General features: G+C 45.7%; 1 protein-coding gene across 1 annotated transcript in view; it reads left to right on the forward strand.

The window, feature by feature from the left end:
- The first annotated feature begins 2637 nt into the window (after positions 1-2637).
- The window catches only part of LOC134088382 (proline rich transmembrane protein 1B), a 10737-nt gene continuing 874 nt past the window's right edge, over positions 2638-12500 (forward strand). Inside the window, exons 1-3 of the mRNA XM_062542320.1 lie at positions 2638-3378; positions 10392-10520; positions 12258-12500. The exon at positions 12258-12500 is cut by the window's right edge and continues 874 nt beyond it. Coding sequence (XP_062398304.1) covers positions 2638-3378; positions 10392-10520; positions 12258-12404 — 1017 coding nt within the window. The 3' untranslated portion in view covers positions 12405-12500. The remainder of the gene's footprint in view (positions 3379-10391; positions 10521-12257) is intronic.

Raw genomic sequence — 12500 nt, forward strand, 5'->3', positions numbered from 1 at the left:
CTGGCTGCGGCACATTGCCAGAGAAAGAAACCTGAACACACACACACACACACACACACACACACACACACACACACACACACACACACACACACACACACACACACACACACACACACACACACACACACACACACTACCATCACCACACTCTAGGGCATGTTAGAGAGTGATACTCAATAACTGCTGAATTAAACAAGCCCACTGTTTCCAAATTACGTCTGAAAGTGGATCAGCTCTAAACCACCTCCAGCTACGGCCCTCCACCTGGATTAGAACCACTGCACCATCTAGCATGCACCACCTGGGTCAGAACCACTGCACCATCTAGCATGCACCACCTGGGTCAGAACCACTGCACCATCTAGCATGCACCACCTGGGTCAGAACCGCTGCACCATCTAGCATGCACCACCTGGGTCAGAACCACTGCACCATCTAGCATGCACCACCTGGGTCAGAACCACTGCACCATCTACCATGTACCAAGTGGGTCAGAACCACTGCACCATCTACCATGTACCAAGTGGGTCAGAACCACTGCACCATCTACCATGTACCAAGTGGATCAGAACCACTGCACCATCTACCATGTACCAAGTGGATCAGAACCACTGCACCACCTAGCATGCACCACCTGGGTCAGAACCACTGCACCATCTAGCATGCACCACCTGGGTCAGAACCACGAACCACTGCACCATCTAGCATGCACCACCTGGGTCAGAACCGCTGCACCATCTAGCATGCACCACCTGGGTCAGAACCACTGCACCATCTAGCATGCACCACCTGGGTCAGAACCACTGCACCATCTACCGTGTACCAAGTGGATCAGAACCACTGCACCATCCACCATGTACCAAGTGGGTCAGAACCACTGCACCATCTACCATGTACCAAGTGGGTCCGTGTTCACAGCTCTAAAGCTACGGTTCTCCACCTGGATCAGAACCACTGCTATCATTACTGTACCATGTACCAGTGCACTGAATTTTTTTTTTTTTTAAGTATATTTTTTGGCCTTTTTGCCTTTTATAAGTATAGGACAGTGAAGAGATAGACAGGAAACAAGTGGGAGAGAGAGATGGGGCGGGATCGGGATATGACCGCAGGCCGGATTCGAACCTGGGTCCCTGTGGGCACTCGGACCCGTAAATGGTACGGACGCTGTAGCCTGCTGTGCCACAGTGCCCCCACCAGTGCACTGAATTTTACTGAAGTACAACAAAAACACAAAATATATATCTATGTGGATGACTTCATGTTATTCACTCAGGTATTATTTTTGGGAGGGAACTGGGTGGATGAGGTGGCTGGACATTTGGATTATTGTTGGATGTCAATTTGCAGCACACACACACACCGACACACCTACACACACCCCTACAAATACACACACCTGCACCTTTCTTGTCCAACACACACACGCACACACACACACACACACACACACACACACACACACACACACCTACACTTACATCTACAAACACACACCCGTGGCTCTCTGGTCCAATAGGATAGGCAGCCAGGAAGGGTGTGAGGGTAGGCACTACTGCTTGTTTTTAATTCCATGTATAATTCAGACAGGAAACGCATCTCAGCTTCCACTGCTGCCTGAATACGGAAACTTTCACTCTCTCCATGGGAGCACTGTTGCTCTCCCTATCTCCCTATCTCTCTCTCTCCATGGGAGCACTGTTGCTCTCCCTACCTCCCTCTCTCTCTCTCTCCATCTATCTCTCTCTCTCCATGGGAGCAGTGCAGCTCTCCCTATCTCTCTCTCTCCATCTATCTTTCTCTCTCTCCATGGGAGCACTGTTGCTCTCTCTATCTCTCTCTCTCTCCATGGGAGCAGTGTTGCTCTCCCTATCTCTCACACACACTGTGGTATTTGGAGCATTTGTATTCAGATCACTGATGGGACATGAGTTGTAGAGGAGGTGTGTTGTTGGTCAATGCTAATAATAGGCACCCTTGCCTTTGGATAACCAGTGATAAGTGGCTGTACTGTATGTTAAACAAAGACAGTCCGTTCTCATAAGTCTGCCTGTGCACTTTCACTTGTTTACTTAAAGAGTTTAGAGCTTTAATTTGGAACATGAGAAAAGTTTGGAATGCCTTGAGCGTTTGGATTGATTTCTTCTCATTGTCATTTATTCTTTATTTATATTACCTTCATTCACTCACTTGTATAGCCACAACATTCTGATTATAAAAAGAATATCATATCATTAGAATATCATTAGATCATCAGTATTCTCAATGTCTTTTCTCTCTTGTCTGTCTTACTTCTGCTTCCTCCCTCTCCTCCATCTTCTCTCTCTCCATCATCTCCCTCTCCTCCATCTTCTCTCTATCTCTCTCTCCTCCCTCTCCTCCATCTTCTCTCTCTCCATCTGTCTCTCTCTCCATCTTCTCTCTCTCTCCTCCATCATCTGTCTCCCTCCTCCATCTTCTCAACCTCCAGACCCCACCCCACCCCCTCTGGCTCCTGCCCCCCTCCTTGGGGTGGGATCTGCCCCTCAGGGGGTATTAGAACCTGAGGACTTCCTCCGCTCCAGGCCCCACCCACACCCACACCCCAGCCCAGGCCCCGCCCCCTACCCAGCATACGAGTGCGATCCCATCCAGATGGCCGGCGCCGCCTACGACGCAGACAGCATCCAGAGAGCGGGCCCTGCTAACGACTCCGAGAGCCTCCGCACCGCTCACAGCATGATGGACTCCGAGAGTCTCCAAACGGCTCACAGCATGAACGACTCCGAGAGTCTCCAAACGGCTCACAGCATGAACGACTCCGAGAGTCTCCAAACGGCTCACAGCATGAACGACTCCGAGAGCGGTCAGAGGGGGGTCCATGGCCTCGGCCTCGCCGACACGGACAGTCTCCAGACGGCTCACGCCCTGACCGACGCCGACAGCCTCCGCCACGTCCACCGGCCCTATGACACGGACAGCACCCTGACCAATCAGCTCGCGTACGACAGCGCCAGCAACCAGACCATCAACCCCTCCTCAGACACTGACAGCAATCACACCATACACCCGCCCTACCCCCCGCCCTATCCCCCCCCGCACACACACACACACTCACACACACACACACACCTCTCCGACCGCAGGCTCGTGGACGACTGCGTTGCAGGAGGGTCGCAGGGCGACGCCCCCAGCACTAGCCACGCCCCAGACCTCCCGCATGCCTCCGAAGACCCGCCCCCCTACAGCCCCCCCGACCCCAAGCTGGCGTACCTCATCTACCCCCCGCCCCACTACTCCGGCCAGCCCGTCATCGCCTGCCAGCCCCCCCCCAACTCCCCCGGGTTCTACCAGCCGCAGTTCATGCCCTCGGCCAGCTACCCGCCCTACGCCATCGTAAGTCACGCCGCTCTGCCACACACACCGCTGCTAGGACTGGTCACTATTTTACTGCCATATTTTAGCATTGCTTGTTTGTTGTTATTTCTTTAGTTTCATTATTTCAAAATGTCAAAAGAACAACACTGACAAACTGTATATTTTGTGCCATTAGAACCATATTGGCAATATTATTACCATATTATTACTATCATTATCATTATTATTACTATCATTAGTGTGCTTGCAAAAGCACACTATTGTTCTTCCTATTATTATTATCAAATTTATTTATCTTGCAGAACATTTTTGTCTCCCTATCTTGTCCTAGGGATTTGGAGCTAGAGACGCCGTTCCACTTCTCACGCGTGCGTCCTGATGCGAGGATGGTGGCTTGTATAAAGCTTTTCGATACGCCTTGTCGTTCTCCCGTTATTCCAGTTTTTCCGGTCGATTTTTCCCCATAGGAATGAATGGAAAAGCGACTTTTGAGCGCTGATGCCCACACATTTTTCCACCTGTAGCCCAAACCGTAAGACATAAAGTCATGAAATTTGGTATGCTGATAGAGGAGACTACCCTGATTGACACCACCAGGTTTCATGCTCGCCACTCTCACGCTCTAGCGCCACCAACTGGTCAAAGATGGAAAACATGTTCATGCCCGTAACTTTTGATCCGTATGGCCGATATTGATAAAACTTATACCATTGGAATCCTCTGACTCAGCTGATTCCAACGCACCATGTGATGTAATTTTCCGCCATGATGGATTTTCCGCCATTTTGAATTTTGTTCAAAGTCAAAGTAAAGCTACCCTGGCCGCATAGTTTATCCGATCGTCATGAAACTTGGCACGCGTGATCTACAGACCAAGGTGGATCAACCGCCTTGATTTCGTCTTCATACGTCTAAGCGTTCGCCTGTGATAACCAATTAAATTCAGCGAGCGAAGCCGCCAAACAGGAAGTGCGCCTATCTTGGATATGCTGTGACGTATGAAAGCCATATTTGGTGGGATGACTTGAGACCCCATTCAAAGCACCCCCAATAAATTTGGTGTTATTTGGTCTGTCGATGGCTCTATAATTAGCAAAAACGTGAGTGTTGGTGAATGTATACTATTAATCGGAATAGCTCATCTTAAATTGCTTTAGGTCATGCCAAAAGGACATTTCAGAGTGATTTAAGATACAATGTTGATATTTTTAAAAAAAAATCTATTTATTGCCATTCTTGTAAAAGGTACTGATGTGTATGCCACAGCACAGCATTGTTCCAAGTCTGACGCATACAGTTCAATGGCATCATGATTTCAAACTCGATATTACTCAATCCTCGATTGACTGACATGGGATGGATCCGCAACGGTACACCAATGGTGTATTTCTACGCTTGTCCGCATCGTTGTCTCACCTTGAGACTGGGTAATTCTTAGAGATGCCATGGTCCCGAGGGACAAGTACGGACTTACTCGCTGTTGAATACAATGTGTGTTCAGTTGTTATATATAGTAGACAATCACACGATGTTTCTCAGTGACGGTGTGTTTTGGATCATTTGTATTGACCTGAGCATTCTGGGTATTTCACTCAGAGGATCATATGACACCCCCACAAAGCAGGCGAAATACCGGAAGTAGAGTGGTGTGCGTGAGGCAACGAGGATTTTAATTAGAATGTAGTCCTATGGAAATCGCAGTTACACTTTCAACAGTAAGTGTGTTTAGACTTCGAATTTCGTCACATAATTTATATCATAGCCACCTAAGAGTTTACCAAAGATAACGTTGTTGTCCATTTCAATTTAATAAATGTTTCTGAATTTGGGGAGGTCTCCTTATGGAGGTTATGGGGTTATGTTTTCCATGTATTCCTGTAGGAAAAGGTTGTGGCTTACACTTTCATAAAGTTTGTATATTTACACTTCAAATTTCGTTACACCATTTATATCATAGCCACCCTAAGGTTTAACAAAAATAACAACGTAGTCCAATGTTATTTTAATGCATTTTTCGGAATTTGAGAGGTCTAGTTATGAGGGTAGGTTAGCTAACTGCAGTTCAAATGCTAATCGCGACTAGCATCGCTAGTTGGTTTTAACTTTACCGAGGCTGTTTATACTGAATTGCAACTGCTTTTATGAAGACAGTTTGGAGCCTGGCAGACGTGAAGGCAGTGAAAGGTAATGAAATGCATGGTCCAAGTAGCCTGGGAAGCCGTCTAGTTATGAGGGTAGGTTACCTAACTGCAGTTCAAATGCTAATCGCGACTAGCATCGCTAGTTGGTTTTAACTTTACCGAGGCTGTTTATACTGAATTGCAACTGCTGTTATGAAGACAGTTTGGAGCCTGGCAGACGTGAAGGCAGTGAAAGGTAATTAAATGCATGGTCCAAGTAGCCTGGAAAGCCAAACTATGTTAACTGTAGCCTAAGTTTAATATGGAACGAGTACGTGTTGCTGATATCATTTCGCAACTCATCGAGCTAGCAAGTCAAGCTAGTCTACATCAGGCAGTGCATAGATAATATTATTACACTTTTTTACAGTCAATGAAGCACCAAGTGAAAGTCAATGTTTGCTTTATATCCAGTGGCAGTGGTGCTGATGTCGTTTGAATAAGTACAGTAAACTTAGTCAGAAGATCTAAAAATATTTGCATTCATGCTAGCTGTATGGTCTATGTGCCACCTATGAATCCCCCTGTTGCAAGCTGCTGCCAAGTAGGCTGGTCATGTCTAAAGCGTGATTATTTTCAATAACTACTCCTCCTGATTGATTGTCATTGACACCGTCAGGGTATGGCTTACCAAGACAGGGAGAAAGTAAGCTGTGTATGGCAGGTGCGTGTGGTAGGCTAGGCAAGGCAGTGCTATTCCATGTAAACTGCAGTGGTGGACTGCGTGATCGCTGGTCAGGCCACCCCCAACCAGCAAAATGTGACGTGATATATATCTATATGTCTATATACTGTATCTATCTAGGATATCTGTATATATCTATGTATCTATCTATAATCTGCACTTTTTACTGCTGAACCGTGTCTTGCCCGTTTCTCTTTACTCCTCTCTCATGTCAATCTCAAGGGGGCTTGTTCAGTGGTCCCCAACGTGACGCAATAGAGTACATTGAGGGGGAAAGAAGAATCATTGCAAACCTCAAATCATTGCAACATCAAATAGGCCTACAATGGATAACAGTTTAGATGAGTAGTACCTAATGCAAATTTGTTTAATAATGCAAACCTTGCAATACGGCCTTTAACATATGTGATATTTTGGATACCCATTTCATTGCAGAGGATAGGGTAATTGTGTTTGAAGGGGACGTGACTTAACATAGGCTATAATTAACTATTTTTACGACTTGATTCAAAGCAAGGTCGGGGGCATATATTTTTTTTTTACAGTTAAGAGTTTTCCGACACTCAATGTGTCGCTACCATGGCAGGATTTTTCTGCTTGGCTTTCGTTATGAAGCTTGACTTGACCTGTCATCGATGCTGCCCCGTCAGTGCAAACTACGCATATCCCTGCTAACTTAACTGGAAAGCTATACTGGACGCGTAACTGAAGCGTTCCGTTCGCGACGCGTACAATTCATTTTAGATGACTGGTCCATCTCCCACATCTGTTATAGCTACTTTAATAGTGGAAGCTAATTCAACACTTCAGTTCTGCACCGGATGTAGCTCCCCTGTACGCTCATGATTTGTAAAGCAGGCAACAATTCTGTTACCCTGAACATCTCATGTCCGGTAGCATTGTCCAGTTCTTTGCCAAATAAAATGATCTGAAATCTCATCATCCACGTATCTCACGTTAGCGATCAACTGGCAAGGCCAACTGGTCAGTGGAGTTTTTCCATTTCTTATGCAGCATCTGGCCCTAGCATCACTTTAACCATTTGCAGGCTAGAATGAGCGACTCTGTTAAATTGTGTGGCTTTTTTAAATTTAGCAAACAAATCTGAAAAACGAGCCACACGCACGATAGAAAGCATAGCATTCAGTGTCTTTGTTCTGGTGCAGCACATTCCGAGGTTCATGTGGAAGCGAATGCACTCTCACAAACATATCCATTGCGTGCACCTGCATTCTGCCGTCTGCTGTCAATACAGAACAACAAACAAACAAACTTAATGTTAACGAAGTTGTTAACATTACGCCCTGAAGTAAAGTAAACTGTAGCCTATTGTTGTTTGTGCTGCAAAGAAAACTTGAATTGATATAATTGCAATATAATTATTATGGCCAAATTTCTTTTTATGAAATGATATATCAAAGCAGGTAGAAGTAACTGTAGTCACTTGACATTTCTGAGGATTTACATATTTCCATCAGGGCAGTGGTATAGAAATTCTTCAGTGGAGGGACCACACTAGTTAATCACGCCATCAACACCTTCTTACCTTTTCTTCTGTTATTACTATTCTTTAACTTTATGGTAGAAAGTGAGTCCAGCAAATTGAGAACCTAGGATCCTGTTTATGTTTATGAATGTGACTCCAGTATATGTTGAGACATAAGAGTGGAAAAGGGGGTTACATTTATATAATGCAAATGATTATGTTAACAATGTCATCGAATATGTTGTACAAACAAGAAGAGCGAAATGGTAAACTTTTAAGAAATCATCATCCACATCATAGTATGATGCGGTGTGGGGTTATGGACTTGACAGTTTTGCATGGAATTGCCCATGCAGTATATACATATTTAAGCAATATAGCACGAGTGGGAGTGGGTTGTTGCTAGATATTCCCACGGGTGTTGTTCGGCCGTAGCCTCCGGCCTCGAGGCTACGGCCGAACAACACCCGTGGGAATATCCAACAACAACCCACGATTACGAGTGCTATATTGCTTTTATACAACAATTCTACCACTTCTTTTTTGTGCTAATTTCCCATTATCATGTAAACGTTTAAATCGCTAAAACTGTCTTGTTTGTAGAACTAACTTCTCTCCGCCACAAATTTCTACTTCATGCAGGACAAACTGCCGTTACTAGTTCTAAATGGATGGTTGCTATGGCCAAAGGCCAGTCGTTAGTTCTAAAAGCACGTTGCTATGGCCAAAAGCCAGTCGTTAGTTCTATCTCTCCCGTTGTCAAGCAATGTAGAATCTAGCATCTAATAAACGTTAGCTCGCATTGCGTCTGGTTAGGACATGCTTTTAGCTTTGAAACATCACTATTTTACTTAGCCTACATGCCATCCAACTAGCTAATATCCACCTCCGTCATATTCTATGTTCTGAGCGTCTGTATTTCAGCTTGGATGCAACGTGACAGTTCGGTTTACACTTGACAATTTGACATTGTATCGCGGAGTGATTTATTATTAGCTGTGAAAAGTCCGAGTGGATTATCGTGGGATATCTCAACTCATGGAACGTCTCTCGGCCAATCAGAAACAAAGAAACCGCTTCATAGAACCCAATTGTTGTATAATAAGATTTGACACATTGCAGTTTTTTAATGGTGGGGTTATTTATAAATCAAAGAATTGTGGGTAGATGTGGGTGAACTGTGCAACATGCAGTTTGTGGACATGAGGCAGACGTAACAGACAGATATTTGTGTTTGAGGGGGTGATGTGTATGTGTGTGTGTAAGTGTGTGTGTATGTGTGTGTTTATGTGAAAGTCTTCGTTGCTGGTCAACTCAGCGACATGCAGTTTGTGGACAAGAGGCAGATGTAACGGACTGACGTTTCTGTTTGAAAGAGTTGTTTGTGTGTGTGTGTGTTTTTGTTGCCGGTGTACAGTATTTCTGAATATGAATGCTGTCTGGACAGGAAATGGCACAGCTTTTATCACATGCAACCAATCCAAAATCGATTTCATATTCAGAAACGTTAACCAGTAACAGCCTGGTTGCTTTGACATATCAAAACCAAATTTTATCCTATTACATCATTTGAACAGGTGAGTCGTCCTGTTTATTTTACCATCCATTTGAGGCTATAACACATTGCAACTTATTTAACAGTGAGTAAACTGCGGATGTTCCCGCATAACAGAATAGCTATAACATTAGGCTACTCGTATTTGTTCTAGAAACATGCCTAGTTCCTTAGGCTCCCTCCTTCCTTCAGTGGTTACGTGTTTCATGCTGGCTACACGTGAACAACTCATACTTAATTCAACACAAGGTCTACAGACCTTAGAGGTGTACATTTCATTTTCATACATCAAAGCGTTAGCCCTTGACAGCCAATCAAATTCTATGTTGAAGCGTCCAAACAGGAAGTGAGGTCAAATCTCGGAGACGCTTTGAGGTATTGAGACCATATTTGGCGGCATGATTTTGGACACCATCCAAAGTAGCCTCAGTAAATGTGTTGTAATTTGGCCACTAGGGGGCGCCGCAATTAGCAAAAATGCATTTTGGCTCATATCTCTTTACGTCTTTGGGATGACATCTACATTTTTACATTGGAGGTGCTCTGGGCCATACCACTGATGAATCTAGGCAACTTGTCAGGTCAGTGTAAGAATTCGGCAATCGAGGGCAACGCCGCCAAACTCGAAGCAGCTTCGCGTCTTGGCCAAACTTTGGCGCTTTGACCTGAGGACAAGCGGTCGTGTCTCCTACCGGGCGCTGTCGTGGCGCGTCTGAGCAAGCACACTTCGCACTTTCCCACCGGGAAATGCATTCTAGTTATCATTATTATTACTATCATTACCATAATTATTACTATTATTAGTATTATCACAAAGTCCGTCTGCATTCTGATCCTCACTGCAACACACTTCACCCTCACTAACCCACACAATACTGCAACACACTTCACCCCCACAGTTCTGCAATACAGATCCTCTAGTTATTAAACTGTTAATGTTCCACTACAAATCAACTTAAAACTGCTTAACTTAGAAAATGAAACCCACTCACAAACATGCTGGACTGGAGTACTCTATGGGCCAGCCTTGCTGTTGTACTGTATACCACTGCGTATAGAAGCCTGAAGCCTCGCTGTGGCTGAGAGCAGGCCTTGCTGACCGTCACATGTGTTTCCCTTCTGCAGTACATGAATGGCTCTTCCCTGGGGGAGGACCAGCCCCCCCTCCCTAAAGACTACCTGGTGGAGTCGCTGCTGGTCACCATCTTCTGCTGCCTGATGAGCGGACTGGTCGCCCTCATGTACTCCTACGAGGTGGGCACAGTTAGCTTCCCTATACGTGGGCACAGTTAACTACTATATACTCATACGAGGTGGGCACAATTAGCTACCCTATAGTGGGCACAGTTAGCTACTGTATAGGTGGGCACAGTTAGCTACTGTACAGGAGGGCACAGTTAGCTATCCTATAGGAGGGCACAGTTAGCTACTGTATACTGTAGGAGGGCACAGTTAGCTACTGTATACTGTAGGAGGGCACAGTTAGCTACTGTATAGGTGGGTACAGTTAGCTACTGTATAGTGGGCACAGTTAGCTACTGTATAGGTGGGCACAGTTAGCTACTGTATAGGTGGGCACAGTTAGCTACTGTATAGGTTGGCACAGTTAGCTATCCTATAGGAGGGCACAGTTAGCTACTGTATAGTGGGCACAGTTAGCTACTGTATAGGTGGGCACAGTTAGCTACTGTATAGGTGGGCACAGTTAGCTATCCTATAGGAGGGCACAGTTAGCTACTGTATAGTGGGCACAGTTAGCTACTGTATAGGTGGGCACAGTTAGCTACTGTATAGGTGGGCACCGTTAGCTATACTGTATATGAAGTGGGCACAGTTAGCTACAGCAGGAATACTCATATTCATAAATTAGGGCAAACTAATTTATTAGTATCACATGATTTATAAATAGTCACAATTTGGATCTTGGATGTAAGAAGAATGGAGGGTGGACACATTGGCCTACTCGTTCAAGGGTATTACGTTCATCACGATGACCTCTGACCTCTGACAACACAGCACTCACACGGCCTCTCTTTTGAGGGTCGAAAAGACAACCGTAGAGGCAGATTAGTTAGTTGATGCGTTGAAAGTCCAGGCCAGCTGATAGATAATTAACCAGAGGGTCTCCCGTACAGTCTAATGTCCTGTCCACGATAAGGTGACCAGATGTCCGAGACCAACACCCAGGACATAATCCCAACAATGTGGAAAAAACGGGGACATTTTCAGTTTGACTATCAATCTGTTTGAAATACATACAATATTTATCTTCAAAAAACGGGAACATGGGTAGTTTTTCTGTATCTTCCCAGGCAACCAAAAACGAGGACTGTCCCCTGAAACCGGGGACGTCTGGTCACCCCAGTCCACGAGCCTGCCGCAGAGAACACACTGCCATGTTCAGGGGTTTTTAAACGCGTGGAGCTCTAGATCCCCTCTCAGCACCATTGCACTAGACATGTGAAATATGGGAATGACCAAACCAAAGAATCTCTGTTATACAGTAACTACATCGCTATCCCTTGACCACCAATGTCTGGAGTGGCCAGAGCAATGGCAATGTAATAGCTCAAGGGCATTGGACAGATAGGAAATACAATAAGGTCAAATTCAGTAATGTGAGCGTGAGCAGTAATTGGAGTACAGAAAGATCAGCAGCACAATTAATAGTTGTGGGGTGTGTGTGTGTGTGTGTGTGTGTGTGTGCGTGCATGTGTACACGCATTTGTGTATAGATGTGTGTCCCTCTTGTAACTCTTCCTCTCTCCATCTCTCTCTGCCCCCACTCCCTCCATCTCTCCCTACCTCCCTCCATCCCTCTCTGTCCCTCCATCTCTCTCTCTCTCTCCATCTCTCCCTCCCTCCCTCCCTCTCTCTCCCTCCCTCCCTCCACCTCTCCCTCTCTCCCTCCATCCCTCTCTCTCTCCCTCCCTCCCTCCCTGCCTCCCTCCCTCCATCCCTCTCTCCCTCCCTCCCTCCCTCCACCTGTAGACGCGGGCGGCGCTGGCGCGTGGTGACATCAGAGGTGGTGAGCGAGCGTCTCAGAAGGCTCGTTTCCTGGTGATGTTCAGCCTCATGTTTGGTGTGTTTGTGTGTGTGGGCTGGATCATATACGCGGTCATTGCCCTCTGTGTGTAGGAGACAAACACACACACACACTATGGATTTATTTATTTTGCTACGTAACGTACTGTCCCTTACGCTCAATGGTGTTTTTTGCCCCCAACGGCACCT

The sequence above is a fragment of the Sardina pilchardus genome, chromosome 8, assembly GCF_963854185.1.
Source record: "Sardina pilchardus chromosome 8, fSarPil1.1, whole genome shotgun sequence".
In the NCBI taxonomy this organism is placed as follows: Eukaryota; Metazoa; Chordata; class Actinopteri; order Clupeiformes; family Clupeidae; genus Sardina; species Sardina pilchardus.